The 25601-nt window shown below is 39.8% G+C and overlaps 1 protein-coding gene across 2 annotated transcripts in view; it reads left to right on the forward strand.

Annotated features, from left to right (window-relative positions):
- AVL9 (AVL9 cell migration associated) overlaps positions 1-25601 on the forward strand; it is a 68815-nt gene that overhangs the window by 34455 nt on the left and 8759 nt on the right. For both annotated transcript variants that reach the window (XM_003982920.5, XM_045052570.1), the window contains exons 5-13: positions 1565-1654; positions 2412-2478; positions 4095-4135; positions 5114-5152; positions 9593-9662; positions 10195-10733; positions 18821-18955; positions 20757-20976; positions 23448-23565. In XM_003982920.5, coding sequence (XP_003982969.1) covers positions 1565-1654; positions 2412-2478; positions 4095-4135; positions 5114-5152; positions 9593-9662; positions 10195-10733; positions 18821-18955; positions 20757-20976; positions 23448-23565 — 1319 coding nt within the window. The remainder of the gene's footprint in view (positions 1-1564; positions 1655-2411; positions 2479-4094; positions 4136-5113; positions 5153-9592; positions 9663-10194; positions 10734-18820; positions 18956-20756; positions 20977-23447; positions 23566-25601) is intronic.

Genomic DNA, 25601 nt, shown 5'->3' on the forward strand with positions numbered 1-25601 from the left:
AGAAAAAATATATATATATACACATATATACTAAGAATTGTCCAAGAATTAAATCAGAAAATGCAAAACCACTGGGTGCCTTGGAACCCGTGGCAGCATTGGTCTGGAGGAGGGGCTGCCTAGTTCATCAGCATCAATCCCCGCTCCTGTAGATACAGTTACCAGGTGTGGAGGGGCGTGGTTTGGTGTAGGTGGGTCCCGCCTCCACTGTGGGCCCACTGTCTGTTCCCTGAGGCCCTACTTTATTGGTGATGGGGAGAAAAATGGTGACAACCCAGTCTCTCTTCCCTGCACTGGGTGTCCCAGACCAGTCTATTCAGGCCATCCTCACAGTGGCACAGGCATGACTACGGCAGTTTGTCCCGCTCTGCCAACTCCTGCGCCTCCCTGAGGCTGGACTTGGATTTAAACCCTGATGTCTTAAATATGCCCCAGTTCTGGGGAAGTGCCTCTCCGCACCACTGATATATGGCCTCTGACTAGCGGGCACAGGCAGTCTTTGTCCTTTGAACGGTTATGTACCTTCTTCCCACTGCACTCCAGGGAGGGATTGCTTTCTCCCACTGCGGACTGCACCTCTGAACTACTTACTGAGCCTGGGGCTGGCTCCCCTCATCCCCAGGTGCCCGAACAGGGCAGCCGGCCCCAGTCCGGGGAAAGCTCAGCAGTTAGAGGTTGTATCTATGTCCATCTCAGTCCGTGGTTTTTCTCTTGTCCAGATATGCTTCCCCAGCCTTTCTCTTCCCTTTGTCTCTCCGCAGAAGGGGATCCCACCCATCCCTGCCTACACTGTCCATTTTATCTCTCCCAGTTCACAGTCACGCACCTATGGCCCTCCAGGTTATCCCTGTGGGCCCTTGGAGAAGGCTCTGTCACTCTGCAGCCTGGACTCTTGGAATTCAAAGTCCTTTGGCCTCAACACTGCTGTGTTTGAGGGACAAGGGAACTTTGGGTTCCCCTACTTCTCCACCATGTTGGATCTCTCCAATGTTTATTTTTGAGAGAGAAAGCGTGCGCCCATGTGAGCACATGAGCGGGGGAGGGGCAGAGAGAGAGAGGGAGACACAGCATCCGAAGCAGGCTCCAGGCTCTGAGCTGTCAACACAGAGCCTGATGCTGGGCTTGAATCCACGAACCACAAGATCATGACCTGGGCCCAAGTCGGATGCTTAACTGAGCCACCCAGGTGCCCCCGCTTAAATGCTTTTACCCTGTGTTATATTAATTCTGGAAACAACCTCATAAGATGTACTGTCTTTTCATATGCTGGTGTTCATATCAGCAAGCAGGTGTGGGGAAATTTGGTGCCCAGGGTCATGTAGCTGAGTGATGCAATAGACCCAAGATGTCTGCCCACACACGCTCAACCACTGTACTCCAAGGGTCAGGTGCTTTTCTACAGCAGCCATAGAGCTAGAACAGATTATTTAACAGCTCTCAGCTGTGAATAGTAAGATACTAAAGTTGAAGTTACTTTTTCTCCCTGTTCTCTTTCAATTACAAGTTTGTAAGGTGTTTGATTTTTTCCTATTACCAAACTAATAGCAATTTTTTCTTCTTTAAGCCTCTCTATGGCTTGCTTCAAGCAAAACTTCAGCTCATTACACATGCATATTTTGAAGAGAAGGATTTTTCCCAAATTTCCATTCTAAAGGTAACTATATCCCTTTATAGCTGTATTTGGCTGAAGACTGTTTCATGAATCAAGTAAATCTTGTCAACAATATTGTAAAGATAATCTTTTGTTAGCTTAAGAAAGACATTCTTCTTAAGAATGGCAAGGGATTTGCCCAAAATGTACAGATCATATTTATTAAATTTAATCATGCTGCCTTTTATTAAATAATGACTACAAAGAAGTGCAATTAAGTGCCTCTGTTAATGGATAGTAGCTCATTTGCTATGGCATTGCTTTTCTAAATTTGCTTATTTTACTTATTTACTGCACAGTGTGTTTATATATTAGTCTTCTGGTTTCTATCTCCCAAAGCAATAAATAAATAAATAAATAAATAAATAAATAAATAAATAAATAAATAAAGACTACGTGACTATTTTACTAAAGATGGATAACATGTTTTTCTCAGGGCTGCCATGAATGTGTAGAACATGGATCTCTCCTGGATCCTAGTGAGTGTAGGACAATTAGGTGTTTACCAAAGAAGTAGAGGGAACTTAGCCTACAATCCATACCACCATGTGAATGAACTAAGCTCTTAAATGAAGAGGAAGAGAAGGAGGGAGTGCTGGAAACTGGTAAGGTTTCAGAGAGACCTTGATTATTTCTAAATTTAGGGTATGGCCAAACAAACTGTCTAGGTTAAAGAACCAAGTTTTTCCTGGTCATCATACCTCTAATTTAGTGTCTGAAATGATTGTAAAATGTTCTCAATTGAGTCTATATTTTATAGGAGCTTTATGAACATATGAATAGTTCCTTGGGAGGAACTTCATTAGAAGGATCCCAAGTATATCTTGGTAAGTAGCTTTTCTACAGATCAGAAGAAATGCCCTCATTTCTTTTTGTTTGGTAAACCAAGTTGCATGTAAAACTGCATAATCAAAATTAATTTTCTATAAGTGATCTAAACTTAAATTCTTCAGTGTTTGATGTTTCCTTAAATATCTTCTTCACTAGTATTTGTATTGAAAAGAGTTACAATGTAATTGTAGCGATATTTGGAACTATTACTGTATAAATCACATTTCTGCTTTTCAGAGTAGTAGTAGAAGTGTTTTCTTTCCTTATGGTAACGCTGGCCAAGTCAATTCCCTTTCATGACAGGGAGAGCAAGAGAGAGAGAGAGATCTGCTCAGTAGTTTTTTATCCTAAGATTTTTCAAGTAGGGGGTTTTGTTTAATTTATACTGTTCTGACAGTCCAGGATATTCATTGGTGTCCACGTTGCTCAATAGGCACTCAATAAATATCCTTTTTATGATTAGAAAAAAAATTTGCATCACAGTGATTTATGCTCACTGACTCAGTTCCTATTTTAGCATGAAGTAGCTAAACTGTAGTAGTTCCCTTTTATAATCCTGTGTATAATGTAAGCTGGTCACAAAACTCCTAAGAATATATGTTTCTCTGAATTATTTTCTCTAGTCCTATGACAGATGTTCAGAGAAGACTGTGATGCAGAAATAATAGCCATGGAGTGTGGCGAACAAAAACCATATTTAAATGATTGCCACTATAGTATAAGCTTTGTAATATCTAAACTTGTATGATTTGTAAGATACTTGTAGAATGGGGAGATGCTTGTAGAGCTGCATTGCCCAGAGCAGTAGCCATTAGCCTCATGTGACTATTTACATTTAGATTAGAATTAGTAAAAGTTAAAGTTAAAAAGTCAGTCTGTCAGTACACTTGATACATTTCTTTTTTTTTTTAATTTATTTTTAGAGAGCGCACCTGTGTGCAAGTAGGGGAGGGGCAGAGAGAGGGAGAGAGAATCCCAGGCAAGCTCTGCAATGACAGTGCCAGGCTCGCACTCATGAACCTGAAGATCATGACCTGAGCCGAAACCAAAAGTTGGACACTTAACTGATGGAGCCACCCAGACACCCCAACTTGGCTACATTTCAAATGTTCATTGGCCACATGTGGCTACTGTATTGGACAGCACAGATGTAGAACATTTCCATCATTGTAAAAAGTTCCATTCGACCATGCTGTGTTTGACTGTTAATAGTTATTTGAGAAATTCTTTGTTTTTTGGTTTTGAGGTTTTTTATTTTGAGGTGGGGGAGAGCGCACACACATGAGCATGTGTGTTGGGGAAGGACAGAGAGGGAGAGTGAGAATTCCAGTGCAGAACCTGACACAGGGCTCAGCCTCATGAACCATGAGATCATAACCTGAGCTGAAATCAAGAGTCCAACATTTAACTGACTGAGCCACCCAGGTGCCCCAGTTGTTTGATTAAATCCTGAGTATATGTGTACATAATGAAATATTACATAAGTATTGTAATATTTACATATTCGTACCATTCCTGTTTTTTACCCGCCTTTCTTTTGATGGGGAAAAATCTTTCTTTAACAAAACCCATATGTTGTCATCACAGATTAGCTTTCTTGTTAACATTGTAGGTCTGTCTCCTCGAGATCTTGTGCTTCATTTTCGACATAAGGTATGATACCTTATTTAACTTATGATGTGTTAAAGTTGTATTCATTTAACTTAGTAAATTCCATGTGCTACAAGGTCAAATGGAGATTGTGGCATACTAGGTTTTAGTTCTTCTAAGACAGTACTCATAAGGATAAAAGTTGAAAGTGTTGGTAGTGTTAGTGCTTATCTGATAGAAAGTTTTTAAAGTACTGTATAGGAATACTGTCTATTTCTGTGCAGGAGAGGATACTTCTTTCTGTTGCCTTTGTAATTTCAGATATCATGAAGTTAGAGCAGAAAGAAACCTGTTTTAATCTTGCAGAACACTTTAAATTTTTTTTTTCAACGTTTATTTATTTTTGAGACAGGGAGAGACAGAGCATGAACGGGGGAGGGTCAGAGAGAGAGGGAGACACAGAATCTGAAACAGGCTCCAGGCTCTGAGCGGTCAGCACAGAGCCCGACGTGGGGCTCAAACTCACGGACCGCGAGATCATGACCTGAGCTGAAGTCGGCCACTTAACCGACTGAGCCACCCAGGCGCACCGAATCTTACAGAACACTTCATATGTTGCTCATAGTGAAACATTTTCCCTTAAAATATCTATACTTATCTTTATTATTAAAGTATATGCTGACTGGGACATATACACATTGATTATTCATTTAACAAACACTTATTGAGTATCTGCTATGTGAATGCCCTGGACATCCAGAAATAAATGAATAGTCCCTGCCCTTTAAGGAGCTTGCAAATATTTCAAGCAGAAATGCATAACTTTCTAAAAAGCACAATTTGTTAGAGATTTAAGGGGTTCTCACATTTTTTAGAAGACACATAATTTTTTATTTTTCAGCATAAGTTAATAATTTCCAGTGTATTTTTAAGCATTATAGTTAATATTATTGATTAAATGATCTATGGTTATGTTTGAGGAAGGGAAAAGGGAAATAAAAAGCATGAGTTTATTTTAATATAGTATTTTTTTTTCTTTAGGTCTTAATCCTGTTTAAACTAATTCTTCTTGAAAAAAAGGTGAGATTTGAAGGAATGAAATATTTAACATTGACATTATTGACATTTCTTAAATACTATATAAACTTAAAACCTAATTGTAAATTATAAATTAAGACTTTTTTTGTCTATCAAATTGTGGTATACTGAAGCACCTGTTGTTGTTCACTACCATAGAAGTATAAATTTGTGTAGTCTTTTCTGGGGACAATTTGACAGTATCCAGTTATCAGAATAGTTTTGACTACAGGGAACATAAAAGTCCAATTTAGGGGTTCCTGGGTGGCTCAGTCGGTTGAGTGTCCGACTTCGGCTCAGGTTATGATCTCACCGTTTGTGAGTTTGAGCCCCACGTCGGGCTCTGTGCTGACAGCTTGGAGCCTGGAGCCTGCTTCCAATCCTGTGTCTCCCTCCCTCTCTGCCTCTCCCCAACTGTCAACTTTGTCTCACTCTGTCTCTCAAAAATAAATAAATGTAAAAAAATAAATAAAAAACAATTTAAACTGACTTAGGGGCACCTGGGTGGCTCAATCAGTTAAGCATCTTGACTTCAGCTCAGGTCATGATCTTGAGGTTTGTGAGATCGAGCCCTGCGTCGGGCTCTGCTGACAGGTCAGAGCCTGGAGCCTGCTTTGGATTCTGTGTCTCCCTCTCTCTCTGCCCCTCCCCCACTAATGCTATGTCTCTCTGTCAAAAATAAATAAACATTAAAAAAAATTTTTTTAAACTGACTTAAATAATACGGATATGTATTGGCTTACGGCAGACTTCAGGACTGGTTGATTAAATGGTTGTACGGTATAATTAAGTACCTAGATTTTTTTCCATCTCTTTGCTTTACAGTCTGCAGTGCTAGCTTTATCCTGAGCCTGGTTTCCCTTGTAGTGTAGGTTAACTGCCAGTTAATTGCCAGAAAACTGGTCTATACCTATTCCCAAACCATTAAAAAGAATCTTCCTTTCAGTTTGTTTAGACCCATGAGGCCATGTGCCTAGAATGAATAAAAAACTGTTGCCAAAGAAGTACATATACTGATTGGTTTTAACTTGGGGTCCACACCACTCTCTAGTACAAAGAGATGGGATTGCTATGATTTTAGACCAAGGTTCTACAAACCAAGGTTCTACCAAATCTGGCCCACCCCTGTTTTTATAAATAAAGTTTTATTGGAACACAGTTATACTCATTCATCTACTTATCACTAAGGGTATTTTTGCACTACAGTGGCAGAGTTGAATTGTTGTGACAGAGACTATATATATTGCCTACAAAGGAAGAATTCTTACTATTTATAACCCTTTATAGAAAACGTTGGCTTCGGGGCGCCTGGGTGGCTCAGTAGGTTGAGCTTCCGACTTTGGCTCAGGTCAAGATCTCACGGTCTGTGAGTTCCAGCCCCGAGTTGGGCTCTGTGCTGGCAGCGCGGAGCCTGGAACCTGCTTCAGATTCTGTGTCTCCCTCGCTCTCTGCCCCTCCCCCACTCATGCTCTGTCTCTTTGTGTCAAAAATAAACATTTAAAAAAAAAAAAGCGTTGGCTTCACCTCTGGTTGAGACTAATCAGGAGCCACCCTTGGATCTGGGGCCAGTTTTTTGTTATTGTGTTAAGTTTACTTATTTATTTTGAGAGAGGCAAGCACACACAACCCTGAGTGTGGGTGGGGCAGAGAGAGAGAGGAGAGAGAATCCCAAGCAGACTCCTCGCTGTCAGTGCAGAGCCCCACATGGGGCTAGATCTCAAAAACGGGGAGATCACTACCTGAGCCGAAATCAATAGTTGGATGCTTAACCAGCTAAGCCACTCAGGACCTCTGGGGCCAGTTTTATACACCATATTACTGTGCTAAGCGGAGTAGGGGTGGAACAGTTGTTGAAAGTCAGCCATTTGTGGCTGGTATGGTTTAGTCTAGTATGGTTTGTTACCTTAGAAGTATTTATTCCTGGAGAGCCTGGGTGGCTCATTTGGTACCCCAACAATGTTTTTAACTTCTTAACCAAATTTTTAATTGTTGTAAAAAATACATGTAACATATAATTTACCATCTTAACCATTTTTAAGTGTATAGTTGAGTGGCGTTACATACCTTCACATTGTTGTGCTATCATCATCATCCACTCACAAACTCTTTATTGTGCAAAACTAGAACTGTATCCCTTAAATAACTTCCCATTTTCTTATTCCCACTGACCCTGACCCTTCTACTTACGGTTTCTATGAATTTGGCTACACTAAGTTCTTATATAAGTGAAATCATTCAGTATGTCTTTTTGCGACTGGCTTATTTTACTAAGCCTAATGTCCTCAAGGCTGATCCATGTGTCAGAATTTCCTTCCTTTTTAAGGCTGAATAATATCTGTTGTACATACCACATTTTGTTTGTCCCTTCGTCCTTTGATGGACATTTGGGTTGCTTCCACCTTCTGACTCTCATGAATGGTATGTGTATATCTCTTCAACACCTTGCTTCCAGTTCTTTTGTGTATATACCCAGAAGTGGTATTGCTGGACCAGACGGTATTCTACTTTTAATTCTTTTGATGAACCACCATACTGTTTTCCATAGTGGCTGCACCATTTTACATTCCTGCCAGTAATGCACAGGGGTTCCAGTGTCTCTACATCTTTACCAACATTTGCTATTTTTTACTTTTTGATAGTTGCCATTCTAATAGGTATGAGGTAGTATCTCCTGGGTTTAATTTTCATTCCCTAATGGTTAGTAATGTTGAGCACCTTTTCATGTGCTTATTGGTCATTTGTATGACTTCCTTGAAGTCTGTTTAAGTCCTTTGCCCATTTTTTGATCAGGTTGTGGGTTTTTTGTTAAGTTGTAGATTTCAAACTTTGGTATTCATAATAAAAAATGCTTTACGTTGCAACCCAGAGCACATATAGACATACGTATCTGAAACAACAGTCTTGCAAAATAGAACTTAAACTAGTTACATGCAGTGGCATTTATGATCATATATCTTTATGTAATGTGGCAAATCACAGGTACACTCTTTTCATATTGATTTGATGAAATAAGGCTGCCCTTTAATGCAACATTTGGTTTCTCCATACTTGCAAAGCACTCAAGATTACTCTGTAAGGAAAACATAGATAATTGTGGGTACTGTGCTCTGTCAGATAGCACTTGAGTGTCACTAAATAATTTGTTTATAATGGGAAAAAAAACTCACCTAAGCAAATCTTTGCTTGTTTTTTTCCCAACCAATTTAATGATGACCATTGTTACATTTCATGCAATATCTAATCCTGTTCGTGATTTTTTTTCTGTTTTTATTCTGAAAAATGTCAAACCTGCAGAAAAGTTGATAGAATCCTATAATGAACTTTTATACCCTTGATCTGCATTTACCATTTGTTAACATTTTGCCACTTTTGCATTATATTGCTTTATATATGTTCATTTTTTTCCCCCTGAATCCTAATTTTAAGATCATGGTACTTTACCCCTAAATACGTTAGGATATATTTCTTTCTTAAGACTAAGTGTATTCCCATATAAGATACCATTTTCAGGTTCAAGAAATTGTATCATTGATGCAATAAATGACATCTAATCAGTCCATTTTCAAATTCTTGAGTTGTTGTAATAATGTCCTATAAACTAGTTGCTGTTTCCACTTTGGGGACTAAGAATCATGTACTGCATGGTAGTCCTCTTTAATCTCAAACAGCTGTACCACCTTGCTGTTGTTTTTGTTTTTCGTGTCATTGGCTTTTTTTTTTCCCCAAAGAATCCAGACTAGGGGCACCTGGGTGGCTCAGTTGGTTAAGTATCAGACTCTTGATTTAGGCTCAGGTCATTGATCTCACGGTTCATGAGGTCAAACCCTGCGTCAGGCTCTGCACTGACAGCACATAGTATGCTTGGGATTCTCTCCCTCTCTGTTTTCCCCTCCCCTGCTTGCACTCTCTCTCTCTCAAAAATAAACAAACACTTAAATCCAGGCTAAAGTTTAAGATTATATTTGCCTGATTATTTTCTTGTGGCTAGTTGCAGCTTAAACTTTTTTGGGCGAGAATACTATACAAGTGGTGGTGTGTCCTCCACAGAGTTATCACACCAGGAGGCTCATAATTGTTGGTACTATCGCTGGTGATGTGAAATTTAATCATTTGATTAAGGTGGTAGTTGCCAGATTTCTTCATAGTGAGGTACATGTGTTTCTATTTACAGCTAATAGCTAATCTGTGGGATGATAAATTTGAAGTTGTGTGAAGAGCCCCTTGCCCAACAACCTTTCACAATAGTTTTAACTCCCACTGGTAATTTTTAACTGAATCATGATGGATGCTTGGTGATTTTTTTTGATTCTTTCATTAATGTTTTATTTATTAGGTGTTACTCTTCTGTAAAGAATCTTCCCTTCTGTACTCCCCTCTACCTTTTTTGTTTTGATATTGTAGACCCAGGATTTTCTAATTTAATTTTGATTGAATCCATTTCAGGTTCTCTTTTATATTTCTCCAGTGAATAAATTGGTGGGTGCCCTGATGACTGTGTTATCCCTTTTTCCAGGTAAGAGGATACAGTATCTACTCTTTATTTAACTTGTACTGGAACTTTCAATGATAAAAATTTTTCAAGGATAAACTTGTTAGGGAAAATATTTCTATTTTAACATGATTTTCTTTTGGCAGTGGGTTTCTCTCTTTTGTTTTTTTGTTTTTTAAGTTTATTTTTAAAAGAGAGAGGGAGCACAAGCAGGGGAGGGGCAGAGAGAGGAGACACATCCCATGCAGGATCTACAGTCCTGTCAGCACAGAACCCAGTGTGGGGCTCAGACTCACGAACTACGAGATCATTACCTGAGCTAAAATAAAAAGTCGGCCATCCAACCAACTGAGCCACCCGGGCACCCCTGAGTTTCTCTCTTTTGTACGAGATTTTTCTTGTCTTTTTTTTTTTTCCTTTAATTAAAATATGTGCAAGCATAACTTATTAAAATTTTTATAGGAGAGTTCTAGTTCTAATTAAAATGGAATATGCAACTCTTATTTTCTCCCACCTTATTGTAAGCCTAGATGTTCTCCGATATTGTGTGTTGTAGGCATGATTGAACATGGTCTCAGTGACTGTTCTCAGTACAGACCCCGAAAGAGTATGTCTGAAGATGCTGGGCTTCATGAAAGTAATCCACCTGCAGATGATTTGGTTTCTATGTCCGCTCCTGAAATTTTAAATACCAACTCAGGAACTGTTAAGAAAATCATGACAGGGAACCATGGAGGAGATGCTGGCATCAAGACTGAAGAACCTTTGCTCCAAGCGGAAGAGGACAGCAGCAAAGGACAGGAACCCAATGATACCAGTCAATATTTGAAACCTCCTTCTCGCCCATCTCCAGAATCTTCAGAAAGTGACTGGGAGACCTTGGATCCTAGTGTCTTGGAGGACCCCACCTTGAAAGAAAAGGAACAGGCGGGGTCAGAACAGACAAACTCATTTCCAAAGGAGTCTGTGCCCTCAGACAGTCCTCCCATTACTGTACAACCTCAAGCTAATACAGGCCAGGTGGTCCTGATACCAGGGCTAATTTCTGGTTTGGAAGAGGACCAGTATGGCATGCCCCTGGCCATCTTCACAAAGGTAAAGCTTGTGTTCCTTATTGAGGCCCTTAAAGAAACTGACAACCTTTTGGAATTTAACTTACAGTATTGAACATATTTTCAGGTCTGAAAACTTTCCTTGAAAACCGTAAGATACATATGTATAGTGCTGTGGTTGTCTCTGACCATAGTGTCACATATGCCAGGTACCATACTAGGTTCTAAGTTCTTCTATCCATGTGTCTTGCAAGATACCCCTTTCTAGTAACTACAGCAAATTTTATGATTTTCTCCAAATAGCATCCTTTATGCATGAAGTAAAACTTTATGTGGAAAAGGAAGATGGGTAGCATTGATTTGAACATGTATTTCTTCCTCTAGGATGAATTCTTCCTGGGTTTCTCCAACTTTACAAATAAGTATTTGCCCTGTGTCGGTATTGCTGCATAGATAATGGGAAATGCTTTGTTCATTTTGTGGCCTGCTAGGGGATTCTGAAGTTACCTTAATTGATTTTATGATCAAACTAATGCACAGTTTCTTAAAGCTGGGATTTAGGAACCTGGGGAGAAAACTCAGGGTTCTCACTCTACTAGGTATAGGTCAGTAGCCACCAGTTGTGGGTTTTCTGAACTCACATGTGGGTGTGAGAACTGCCTATATTTTTGAAGCCTTCACGTGGCTGCGTTACCCACTGACCCTCCAATTTTTGTCATTGTGGAGATGTCAAGAGGGTGATTAACTGGGGAGGGATTTTGTTTTTGTCCATGAGGTTGCTGAATTAAAGCAAAATAAACATATATTTTGTGGGCTGTCAAGAAACCATGTTTGGCAGAATATTCTGTTGGTGTACATTATACCAATACTGAATGTATGATGGGCTTACTGCTATCATGCTGGTAAATCATTTTTCTTTTTGGTTTTATGTTTTATTATGCATTGATTAATTTGTCATTTAATCACAATTGTAAATGCAAATGCTGATTTCTTTCATGTCAGTAACTTTGGAGTGTGAAATATTCTTTTTTTTAGTTGAAGTATAGTTGACACAAAATATTCTTAAAAGTGAATTGTGTTTAGGCTTTTTTTTTCTCTTGAAGATTATGAAAGATTTATTTTACAGAAGGAATTAGGTTAGCCAAAGTTCTTAAAAGTGATTTTAAAAATAGCCAGAGAGAAGCTTGCAGAATATTCCTGAAGGTAGGATATTGAGCTTTTTTTTTTTTTTTTTTTTTAATGTTTATTTATTTTTGAGACAGAGAGAGACAGAGCGTGAACGGGGGAGGGTCAGAGAGCGGGAGACACAGAATCTGAAACAGGCTTCAGGCTCTGAGCTGTCAGCACAGAGCCCGACGTGGGGCTCGAACTCACGGACCGCGAGATCATGACCTGAGCCGAAGTCGGCAGTTTAACCGACTGAGCCACCTAGGCACCCCAGGATATTGAGCCTTGAAGAGAATAATAAGCTGACTAGTCCCCTGACTCAGTTAGCATATGAATAAATAGAAACAAATTTCTACATAATAAAACATTTATGTCTGGAAGAGATTCCTCAGCTCTCCAGCTTTCTAGTCTTCTCTCTGGTACTTGAAATTGCTGGAGAATGATGTCTTTCATGTCACTCTCAGAAATGACGCTTACTGAATCACTGCCATCTATCCCAGATGCTAAAATATGCTTGAACCTGTCCGGAGAGTTGATTTCTGAAGTGTAGAGAAGAAACCTGGGTGCTGAGGGAGAGAAGATGGGATTAGAGGCAGTGTTTGGGTACAGTACCCATAAGGTGAAGGGAAAGAATGAGGGGAACCAAAGAAGGAGGAGGAAAATTAGAGCATTCTCTATATCATATATACACTCTGCTGGACTAGACCACTTTAGAACCAGAGAAAAGTTGAAGGAGAATGAGAGAAATGGAAAAAAGCTAAAGAAGTTGGGGTAGTATTTTCAGATGTGGAAGACCATCCTAAGGGTTTTTATGTCGTTCCCTGATTTTAAATCTTCCTACCTTACTATTCAAAGAGTACTAGAATTGTCTACATACTGGAACAAAGCAGTTAGGGTTAGGGGCAGCCCGAAGGCCTGGGGCCCTGGGAGTTAGGGTTCCCACTTGTTTTAGTGTCATGAGTCCACTTCTGCCTCCTCTTTTCCAGGTATGAGATAATATTTATTATTTGGTAAAAATTAGGTCTTTCCATAAATGGAACTCTGATGAAAAGTCCCCTCAATTGAGGCAACTCTAATTGAATAAAAGGGATTTTTATTTTTAGTATCTAAGAGATAGGGAAGATAATTTTAGGCAGCCACTAAATTCTTTTTGAGACTTTTGTGCCTTTTTTAAAAGATCAGTTACTTAGGTTTTTAAATTATATCTATTTGGTACCCTTGGTTTTTAAAATATTGCCTCCATCAGAAGATCACTTGATTTTGAATTCCTAATTTATTTTAACTTTTTTAGTAAAACGATAAACTTATGAAAAAGTTAAAAACATACGTAGTTGGAAACTAGATTTTTTTTTTTTGCTACATGTATTAACCTCCTTTAATTATTGCTTCTGAGCTTATATTTGGTTTGCTTGCTTGCAGCTTGTCATTTTCTTTTCTTTCTCTTTCTTTCTTTTCTTCTTTCATGATTCATCCATATATTCATTCATTCATTTAAAAATTTTTTTTTTCAACGTTTATTTATTTTTGGGACAGAGAGAGACAGAGCATGAACGGGGGAGGGGCAGAGAGAGAGGGAGACATAGAATCAGAAACAGGCTCCAGGCTCTGAGCCATCAGCCCTGAGCCTGACGCGGGGCTCGAACTCACGGACCGCGAGATCGTGACCTGGCTGAAGTCGGACGCTTAACCGACTGCGCCACCCAGGCGCCCCCATTCATTCATTTTAGAGAGCATGTGTGAGCAGAGCAGAGGGGCAGAGGGAAGGAGAGGGAGAAAGAGAAAGACTCTTAAGCAGGCTCCATGCTTGCTGCAGAGCCCAACATGGGGCTCAATCCCACGACTCTGGGATCTTGACCTGAGCTGAAGTTAAGAGTCAGACACTCAACCGACTGAGCCACCCAGGCACCCTGCTTGTCATTTTCAAATTTAGGGAATCTACAAATACCTTGATTGGCTGGCCAAAAAGTCCTGGATGCATGTTTATGAATTTTTATTTAAGTAAGTGGAACCATACTTTTTTTTCCTCTTGACCTTGTTTTTAGTTTCATCCGTGTTTTTGCCTGACATTGCATGTTGTTATTTCTATGTAGTTTTCCATTTTCAGCTATTCTGCAACTAATCAGATGTGTGGATGGACATCTGCATTGTTGCCAGTTTCTGGTTACTATAAGTAATGCTGCTATGAAAATCTTACTCAGGAGTCTTGCTAGACACATGCCAGAGTTTCTGTAGCATTCAGTACTTAAAAGCAAGAATATTGGATTATGTGGAATGGGTGCCCTCAGCTTTACTAGAAGAATTCCAAATTGTTTGCTAAAGTGGTTGTGGCAATGTCCTCCATTCCCAAGGCAGGGTGTGAGTTCCCATTGCTCTGCATTCTCACCAACACTTGGTATTGCCAGCCTTTTTAATATTTAGTCTAACACTTAGCCAACCTGATAGTATCTTGTGTCTCTTGGTTTGCATTTTTTTTCAGTAATTACTTTTGAGGCTGAGCATCTTTCCATATCCTTTGTGGTATGTGTTCAAAACTTGTCCTTGGGGCACCTGAGTGGCTCAGTTAGTTAAGCGTCCAACTTTGGCTTAGGTCGTGATCTCGAGGTTCATGGGTTCAAGTCCCGCATCAGGCTCTGTGCTGACAGCTCAGAGCCTGCAGCCTGCTTCAGATCTGTGTCCCCCTTTCTCTTTGCTCCTCCCACCTTCATGCTCACGCTCTCTCTCAAAAATAAATAAAAACATTTTTAAAAAACTAAAAACTTTTCCTTGTCACTGTATTCTAAATACTTTTTCTGTTCATCATTTTTTTTACTTTGTGGTTAGTGCCTTGGGAATCTTATTTAAGCATCCCCCCCACCCCCACCTCGAGGTCATGAAGACAGTTTCCGGGTTATCTTTCAAAGCTGTGTAGTTTTGGGGCACCTGGGTGGCTCAGCGAATTGAGCGTCTGACTTCGGCTCAGGTCATGATCTCACACTCGTGAGTTTGAGCCCGGTGTCGGGTTCAGCACTGATAGGTCAGAGCCTGGAGCCTACTTCAGATTCTGTGTCTCCCTCTCTCTCTCTGTCCCTCCCCAACTCGCGCTCGCTCGCTCTCTCTCTCTCTCAAAATAAATAAACATAATAAAAAAAATTTTAGGCTGTATAGTTTTGCCTTGCACAATTTGGTTATTATTAACTGGAATTAGTTTGTGTATGTTTGAGGAAGGAGTCTTTCTGGACTCTTATTCTTCCATTGGTATATTTATCCCCGGGGTGGTCCCACACTGTACGTATATCCTATCAGGCAGAGAAAAGGCTCTCCCCCTCTTATTGTTTTTCAAGCGTTTCTTAGTCCTTTGTATTTCCACATCAATTTTAGGATTATCTTCAAACTCTAGATAAATTGTGGAGAGAATGGACATCCCCTATACCAGGGAGGCTTCCAATTCATGAACATGTTTATCATCCCTGACCAAAGGAGAGGTGAGAAGATGGCATACAGTCCTGATCATACTGTAGCACTTTCTAAGTCACAAGAGAGAAGACACACTGCTTTTTCAGCTCAGATTATTAGCTCATGGATTATTAGCTCATGACAGTTCTGCTAGATTTACCAAGCAGAGATGTAGGGGTTTTGTCTGGTTCTTAATTGTGTTAAAATATATAATACATACATATACATATATATGTGTGTATATGTATATACGTATATGTATTTATCTGTTTTTTTAAGCATTTTTAAGCATACAGTTTAGTAATGTTAAGTTACATTCACATCCTTGTGCTATTGATCTCCAGAACTTTCTCATCTTGAACTGAAACTGTATACCCATTAAACCATAACCTCCCATTACCCCTACCCCTACCCCTACCCCTGGCCCTGGGCAACCACCCTTTCTGTTCCTATGATTTTAACTACTCTAAATTTTTTTTTTTTAACGTTTATTTATTTTTGAGACAGAGACAGAGCATGAACGGGGGAGGGTCAGAGAGAGGGAGACACAGAATCTGAAACAGGCTCCAGGCTCTGAGCTGTCAGCACAGAGCCCGACGCGGGGCTCAAACTCATGGACTGCGAGATCATGACCTGAGCCGAAGTCGGCGGCTCAACCGAATGAACCACCCAGGCGCCCCTGATTTTAACTACTCTAAATGAATCATACATTATTTATCTTTTTGTGACTGGCCTGTTTGACTTAATATTCTCAAGGTTCATCCATGCTGTAACATACGTCACAATTTCTGTCCTTTCAGGCTGAATAATACTCCCTTGTATGCATATATCATACTTTATCTGTTCATCTGTCAATGGACATTTGAGTTGCTCCCATGCTTTGGCTATTGTGAATAATGCTGCTATGAACATGGGTGTGCAAATACTGTTTGAATTTTTTTTTAATGTTTATTTTTGAGAGAGAGCATGAGTGGGGGAGGGGCAGAGAGAGAGGGAGACAGAATATGAAGCAGGTTTCAGGCTCTGAACTGTTGGGATCATGACCTGAGCTGAAGTCCAGCACTTAACCGGCTGAGCCACCCAGGTGCCCCTGGATTTTTGTTTTTACTATTCTATAGCTCCAAATACGGAAATTAAAGTACCCTAGAAAAGTGAAAAGCCAGGAGGGGGCTTGGGTATGGAGGCTGCTTTATGTGAAAGGATTTGTGCTCTTGTTATCACCGTACAATAAGGAGCTCTAAAAGATTTAGGGAAAAATAGATCATTTATTAAAAGTAACTGTGACACAATTTTAAGACTATTTTGAACTATTTTAATTAATTTTATAAATATGTAATACTTTCACATGGTTCAGCATTCAGAAGATTCCAAAGCATGGTTACAGTGGTAACCAGCATTATTAGTCTTCTGTTTTCTCTTGGGGTATATTATATATACATAAGTGTGTAGATATTTTCCCTTCCTTTTTTACACAAATGGTACCAGACGGTACCCCCCTTTTTTTTTAATTTGAGAGAGAGAGAGAATCTCAGGCCACACATTCAGCTCAGAGCCCTGACACAGGGCTTAATCTCACAACCCTGGGATCATTACCTGAGTCGGATGCTCAACCACCTGAGCCACCCACGTGCCCCTATACCCCATTTTTATATTTTTTCACCAACTATTCCTTGGAAGTGACTTGCATCCTTTATCAATGCAGGATGTTCCATTGTATAGACAAATGGTTTATTCAGTTCCCTGCCCATGAATGGTTAGGATTCGAATCTTTTGCTGCTATAAAAAACAAGGCTGCAATAAATAACTCTTTACAAATCTCACATATGAGCAGGTGTATCTGTAGGATAATATAAGAAGTAGAATGCTGGTCAAAGAAGCATACATGTAGTTTTTTAAGGAATGTAATTTTTTAATATTTCTAAAAGCTTTGAACTCTTGATTTTTAAAAATATTTTTTTAATGTTTATTTTATTTTTAAGACAGAGACACAGCATGAGTGGGGGAGGGCAGAGAGAGGGAAAAACAGAATCAAAGCAGGCTCCAGGCTCTGAGCTGTCAGCACAGAGCCCAATGCGGGGCTCGAACTCGTCAACTGCGAGATCGTGACCTGAGCCGAAGTTGGATACTCAACCAACTGAGCCACCCAGGCGCCCCTGAACTATTGATTTTTTAAAACCTACTTCTTTGTTTTCATGCTGGTGTAATACATAGGGAGCGTTCAATATTGTAATGTTTATGTTTAGAAACAGGTACTTGGGATCAGGGGGAGTCTGTTTTTAAATACAGAGCTCACAAAGTAAAGCATGAACCCTGAGCCTTACCAGCTGAGTGATTCTGAATGAGGAACAGGGGTCTTTCTGGCCTTTAGTCCCAAGAGGGGCATGGGTTGAGAAGTGCTGTACTGAGTATCTCTAATGCATAAATGGGTTATTTCTGCTGTTTCTATTGGTCAGCATTTTATTAAATGGAGGAAGATACTGTGAAGAAAAAGAATAAAAGTAGGTTAGTGACCTATATTCCAGCTTTTGGAAGTCTTCTCTCCCACATTAAGATATTTAACAACAACCTGTTAGGTACAAAGCACATCGCAGGACACAGTGAAGAACATGAAGTAGCAAAAGAGATGTCTCTTGCCCTCAAAAATAAGACATCATCTAGAGAATGCTCTCTAGTTCCGTGTTTGTTTAAAAAAAAAAAGTAAAACTGTCACAGGACTTGAGATTCAAAACAAGGTCAGGGGTTCAACAATTCTGCCCTCCTGGCTTCATTACACAAATTGTGCCACTTGTTGGATATCTATTTTGATTGATAGTCTTCCAACAGAAATGCCATATCCTCCTTCATTGCATCATTGCAGTGTTAACAGCTTTATTTCTCAGGAAATATGCTGCCTTTTGTACACTTAACTGCCTGCTGTGGTTTGCAATTCGACTATAATTTTCGGGGCAGTATTTTCAAATACCAGTTCAAACAGAAGTTAAATATATAACTACTGCGAGTGTCTTTTTTTTCTTTGCTTTAAACATGTAGCAAATATCTTGAAATATTTTTGCATGATTTTTAACAATAGGGCAAGTAAACAAATGCCATATGCAGTGCTTTGCTGTTCTCATAACAGTATGTCACTGGTTATGTGTTTTCAAATTTTCCTGGAAGAACTAACAGCTTTCTACTAAACAACATACTTTTTTAATGGGTTTAATATTTCATTTCCTAACTGAAAAAGTCCAGTTCGTTAGTTACCGTGAAATCTTTTAAGTTGAACCGAGAACAAAGTGATCAAGTAAGACAATTTTCATGTTAGACCAGCACACATGGAAGAGGTTAGTGACTAACTGGGCTCCGTGCAGTCAAGACCCGAGGGTTCCCTGGAATAAGTACTGTAGTGAGTAGGAGATCAACTGTGCTAGGGATGGTATGGCAGAAGGACAAGTTTGGGAGTTTCCTTTCCTGCTGTTGGCTGTCTCAGCTTGAAAACAGGTGGCTGCCGCATTATTTTCTGATGTGGTCTATTATTCTTGTAACCCGTAGGGATATCTGTGTCTGCCATATATGGCATTGCAGCAGCACCACCTTCTTTCTGACGTCACCGTTCGCGGATTTGTTGCCGGGGCTACTAACATCCTCTTCCGACAACAGAAGCACCTCAGTGATGCCATTGTGGAGGTGGGTTGCATATGGGTACATGTCCCTGACGCTGCTGGTCCTGTTTCTTTGTTAACTGGAATTCTAACAGCACGGGAATAACACTAATAAAGGTAAAAATTGCTGTCCCATGCATTCTACACACCTTAGGGTGTATTAAGTGATCTAAGTCTCGTAACAATCTGTGAGATATATAAGATGCTGTCCAGATCTTAACACGTTTGGGAAATAAGGAGCAGGGAAATTAAATGGCTGGTAAGTGGGAGTGACCCAGGATTGCAAGCCAGGCAGTCTGGTCCCACTACAATATCAAAATTAAAATGTGTTTATTGTTTAAATAATTTAAATACTTCTAACCTGTTTAATTGGCTCCTGATATGAAGAGGAAGTAGCTACAGATAAATATTTGACATCAACATATGAGAAATTTAAATCACGTGTTCACTTTTGAAATTGAAGTAATTTTTTAAAATTTCACCCAGCCTGGATTTTTATACTTTGTTTGTTTTGGTTTTTAATAAAACTTTTTTTTTGGGGGGGGGGACACCTGGGTGACTCAGTTGGTTGGATGTCCAACTCCTGATCTCATCTCAGGTCGTGATCTCATGGTTCGTGAGTTTGCGCCCCCACATTGGGCTCTATGCTGGCAGTACAGAGCCTGCTTGGGATTCTCTTCCTCTGCCCCTCCCCCATCCTCCCTCCCTCCCTTTCTCTCTCTCAAAAGTAAACATAAAATCTTTAAAAATTGTTTTAAAAATAAAACTTAAAAAAATTTTTTTAATGTTTATTTTTGAGAGAGGGAGAGACAGAGCATGAGCGAGGGGAACACAGACTCAAAGCAGGCTCCAGGCTCTGAGCTGTCAGCACAGAGCCCGACATGGGGCTCGAACTTACGAACCGAACCGCGATATCATGACATGAGCCAAAGCCAGATGTTCAACCGACTGAGCCACCTAGGCATCCCAAAAATAAAACTTTTTTTAAATATTTGTTTATTTTGTGTCTGAGAGAAAGTAGGAGTGGGGTGGGGCAGAGAGTGGGAGAGCAGGCTTTATGCCCAGTACAGAGCCCGACCCAGGGCTGGATCTCACGACTGTGAGATTATGACTTGAGCTGAAATCAAGTCAGACACTTAACTGACTGAGCCACCCAGGTGCCCCATATAATATCTAATACAAAGTACCAAAACGTGCTTCATGGGAAAATGTTTATAGTATGATAAATGAAAATTTGGGGGTCCCAGTTTTGAGGGGAAAAAAAAATAGGTCCATACCTCCCCAGGCAGAGGGTAAAGATGGAAGGACAGAGTTGCTTCAATTATTACTGGTTACGTTCTGGTTCTGAAGTTGGTTGGTGGGTTCATAGTTACGTGATTTATTGTTATATTTCAAAATTAGCCTGTAAGTTATATATATCTCTTTGTATCTCAAATATTACATTATAAGAATATTCCAAAGTATCTGTATACTCAACGAAGGATTTTTAGCAACTGTACTTACAAATTGTAATTATTTCTGGTTGTGTGACAAAGGTGATTTTTACTACACATTTCCATTTTCTAATATATTTAGAATCAACATGTGTTACTTTTGTAACTCAGAATCAAATATTAATGTATCTGTTTTCTAAAACCATAAAATGAGGATTTTCGAAGTAAAGAAAAAAACTTCAGTGTAAAAACCTCTTAGCCTCACTTTTTGAGAATGCTGTTATTCGTATTTTCTTATTTCCAGCTTCAGCTTCCCAGTAGTGACTCTTTAAAGTGTTACATGGATATCTGTGTGAATGGCCAGACTCTGACTTGTACCCGGGTACCCTCTAGGTGGAAGAAGCTCTGATCCAGATCCACGATCCGGAACTCAGGAAGCTGCTTAACCCAACCACCGCAGACCTCAGGTTCGCAGATTACCTAGTGAGGCACGTGACGGAGAACCGAGATGATGTCTTCCTGGATGGCACAGGCTGGGAGGGAGGTGATGAATGGATCCGAGCCCAGTTTGCAGTCTACATCCACGCGCTGCTGGCTGCCACGCTGCAGTTAGGTAAGGAGCACATAGCCAGTTTTTCCTTTTGTAATCTTTGTGAGGTTTTGAATTGCATAAGAAATACATTTTCATTTTGAAACCTTATCTGTTACTCCCTCATACAGAGATAACTTCTCTTAGCATTTTGAGTACTTTATATCCTCCCAGACCTTTTTCTGTTTATATGTTTTGGGTTTTAGCTTTGTGGTATTTGTGGTGATCCTTTTACAAAAGTGGATCACGTTTCAAATAGTTTTTGAAACTTAGCTTTTCTTTATTTAAAAAAAAAAACAAAGCTTTCCAAGACGGTAAATCCAGGTCTTCATCACTTTTACGTGGCTGCTTTGTGCTCTGCCATATGGAAGGAAGGACATGTCAGAATCTGGGGGCTATTTATAAACACTGCTTACATGTTTTTAAGATCTGTGAAGGAAGAAAAGAGAAATATAAAAGGTAGAAATCACTGGAAATCACATTCCCAATGATTAAGCCTTCCAATTTCACATTCTCAGAACTATTCCTACTAAATGGTTAGGGTGGAGCAGGTAAAAGACTCACTCCTGTGTTAAAACCATCTCATTCCCCATAGAGAAGAAAATCTATAAAAAACAAATGAAGCTCCGCAGCGAGCTTTTGCAACATGGTCACCTACCACCATGGATATGTAGCAAAGATTTGGTAGATTTTTGTTGTTGTTAAAAGAGTGTTGAGCTTTTGTTTTTCCTTTTTTTCCAATTACCTCTACCTCTGGGGGAAGTTTTTAAAAATGTGGTGCAACACACATAACCTAAAATTTACCATCTTTGCCATGTATAAGTACGTAGTTCCATGGTAACATTAAGTACATTCACATCATCCTGTCAGTAGATGTTGTAATCAACCCACCACTGTCACCTCTCAGGTTAGTTGTTCATGAAGTGTGTGTGACATTTGGAACCCAGGCTCCAGGTGTGTGCTTCATTTATAAAGGAACACTCTGTCCTTATTTGAGATATTTTTAGATATCTGCCTCTTCTACGGATTTAGCGGCTGAGACACCCAAGACTAAATGCTCAAGTTCAGAATCATTCAATAATCTAGTAAGAAAACCCCAGTCTCCACCAGTCATGTTAGCTTCATGAGTAGTTTACTTTTTAAACATATTTGCCCCGATAGCTGTAAGTGCTGAATAATAGTAGTAACTGGCCTTTTTTTTCTTTTTCTTTTTCTTTTGGAACATTTCATACGTGCAGGGACCTGTTTTTATTTTGAGCACCTTGTGTCTACTAACTAATTTCAACCTCACAACAGTCCTGGAGGTACATACCCTGTCGTCTTTTTACAGGGAGGCAGTGAGACACAGAAAGGTTAAATAGGTTGCTCATCCATCTGGTAGAGACTGAGCTGTGATTTAAACTCAAATAATCTGACTCAGGCCCATGCTGCTGTTAAGGGAGATTCAGCCTAGTGAACTGTTTGAGGAATACGTTCTTAAAAAAAGTTCCGTATATTTTGCATTTAGAGCCATGTGTATCCTCTTCCTTTTTCCCAGCCACAAAAGTCATGTTTCACCTTCAAAGCAAGCAACTTATAATTAGTATGTGAAGAAAAAGCCATTTGAATCCATTCTCCAAACGTTTTCTGTTCTTCCAAGCAGAAAAATTCTCTCTTAAAGCTTCCTCATGATAATGAAAAAGCCGTGGGGCTCCTGGGGTGGCTCCATCAGTTAAGATTAAGTGTCCAACTTTGGCTCAGGTCATGGTTTCACAGACTGAGTTCGAGCCCCGCGTTGGGCTCTGTGCTGACAGTTTAGAGCCTGGAGCCTGCTTCAGATTCTGGGTCAGGGTCTGTCTGTCTGTCTGTCTGTCTCTCTTTCTCTCTCTCAAAAATAAACATTAAAAAAAATGTTTTTTTGAACTGAAAAGTTTTCAACATTAAATATGAAAATTCCTTTGTTATTTTAAGTAAAATAACAGTGAAATGCTTGGAAATTAAAGAATGAGTTTCACCAAATAGTGTGATAAAGTCCAAAGAAGAAAAAAGTGACTAAAAAACCAATTCATGTATTCATTCTAATTTTTTAATAGAAAAATAACAATTTGAAAAGACAGAAAGATGCTCTGATTGCCTACTCCATATGTATACATCAATACAGTTACTGTCCAGCCTACAGTTTTTGTTAAATAATACTATGCCTCCAAACCTTGGTAAGGAGAACGTGGAAATATTTTGGAATTATAAGGAACCTTAGAATATATCTGGCTCAACCCTCTTATTTTCCGGTTAGGAGAATGAAGTTCTGAGTGATTAAGTGACTTGCCAAAGGCCACATAGCTTCTTAACAGGATTTCTGGAACTAGACCCAAGTTTCCTGATATCTGGTAGGCTATCTCCCCTATAAAGCAGGGGGGTGGAGGGGACAAAGCCATTCCTTCACCCTTTTTGGTTGTTAATTTTCACATCCCTGACTGGCTACAGTCCAGCTCAACTTTCAAATATTTGCTTGACAGATAATGAAAAGATACTATCGGACTATGGGACAACCTTTGTTACAGCATGGAAGAATACTCACAACTACAGGGTGTGGAACAGCAACAAGCATCCGGCACTTGCAGAAATAAATCCAAAGTAAGCACGTCCTCTGAAGGTTGATAGTATGTAACATGGTGGATTTACTAAGTATGCCCTAATGTAAAGAAGGATTGTATTTTAACTTTGATGACATTGTGAATATCTCCAAAAATCTCCTGAAGTAAATTATAAAATCCCAGATACAGAGAAGCAGCTGAAAACTGCTTCCCTATTCTTCTTACACAAAATGCTCCAGACATTTTTGGAAGGATTTGCATTTCTCCCAGATCTTGGCATAATTCAGAAGAGGAAATCTTGGCACATGGGGATACTCGATACATGATAGTTCTTCTCTCCCTTTCCCTGGATCTGTACTTTAGCTGAATGGTCAAACCAGGTAGAAACCTCGAAGGAAATACCACTGAGAGGTTATTTTAAAACATGAAGTGTGAAAAAGCTAAAGCTGATATTTGAACTCCTAGGTGTGTGGTCAAGCCTGGCTTCCACCACAGGTTCTAAAATCCTACAAAATTTAATACCTGTCGCAGTATTGAATGTTGACAGACTTTATCCACGTAGGCATAAAAGACATTTAAATATACTGTGGCGTGGGGTCATTATGACATGAGGTTATCTTTGAATGGAACAGAGGAGTGTGAGGAGACCCATTGATAGAACATGTGCGGTAGTACCCCCTTATCCGTGGCTTCACTTTCCAGTTTCAGTTACTCCGGGTCACCTGCAGTCTGGAAGCAAATGATCTTTTTTGTGATGTATCGTCAGGTCAGTAGCAGTCTAACGCTACATCACAGTACTTAACATCCTTCACCTCACTTCTTCTCATCGCGTAGGCATTTTATCCTCTCCCATCACCAGAGGAGGAAGGGTGAGTGTAGTGCCAGAAGAGATTTTCAGAGGAAAAGAGAAAGACCACATTCACATAACTTTGATTGCAGTGTAGTGTTATAATTGTTTTATCATTAATTTTTGTTAATCTCGCTGTGCCTAATTTATAAATTAAACTTTATCGCAGGTATGTATGTACAGGAAAAAACATAATGTAAATAGGATTCAGTACTGTCTGGTTTCAGGCATCCACTGGGGATCTTGGAGTGTACCCTCCGCAGATAAGGGGGAACTACTGTACATCCTGAGAACTTCTTTTCTAAATTAAACTATTAAAATGTTTTTGTAATGATGAACAGAATGTTTATCAGGTGTACACTGAACATTTGTTTTTATTTGTATTTTAAACTTCTCAGTAAGAGTCTGACAAAAATCAGCTTTGTACTGACTACTGTATTATTTGGGAGCCAGAGTTAACTAGACTGGGAATGTGATATAAGTGGTGCTATGAAGAATATTCCCTCTCCCTCCCCCCAAAATCCAGATATTTATGTCGTAGTAACTTGGGGAAGCATCTGCAAGGATGAAGTATAGCAGGGTTGTAAAGAACATGTCTGTTAGCCTTTATATCATCTATCAAGAAAAATGACTAGGTTCAGTAATGATTTTGGTGGATTTAATCATCACGCTGGGCTGTAGCAGAAACCTATGTTGCCATTTGAATGTGGTAAAAACAGAATTAAAAGGCAAAAACAGCTTAATAGTATTAAATGAAAGAGCTGAGAGTTCAAAGTATTCTCCCTCACTAACCACAAGGCCTGTATTTTAAAGAGTGATGAAGGGAAACAGATGTGAGTTTATTTGCCTGGTGGCCCTCACTGTGGTGGTGCTGGGGTGGGGGGGTTGGGGGGTCCACTGCGACCATCCGCAGTGTGTCATGCAGGGCCATCTGGTCTCCTCCCCTGCTGGTCAGATCTCTATCCAGTCTCTGCATTTGCTGTGGTGCCTCAAATTTGAACCAACTCTACAGATTTTTTTTTTTTTTTTAACGTTTATTTATTTTTTCAGAGACATAGAGAGACAGGGCACAAGTTGGGGAGGGGCAAAGAGAGAAGGAGACACAGATTCTGAAGCAGGCTCCAGGCTCCGAGCTGTCAGCACAGAGCCCCACATGGGGCTCGAACTCACATACTGTGAGATCATGACCTGAGCCGAAGTCAGATGTTTAACCACTGAGCCACCCAGGT

Source organism: Felis catus, chromosome A2 (genome assembly GCF_018350175.1).
Source record: "Felis catus isolate Fca126 chromosome A2, F.catus_Fca126_mat1.0, whole genome shotgun sequence".
NCBI lineage: Eukaryota > Metazoa > Chordata > Mammalia > Carnivora > Felidae > Felis > Felis catus.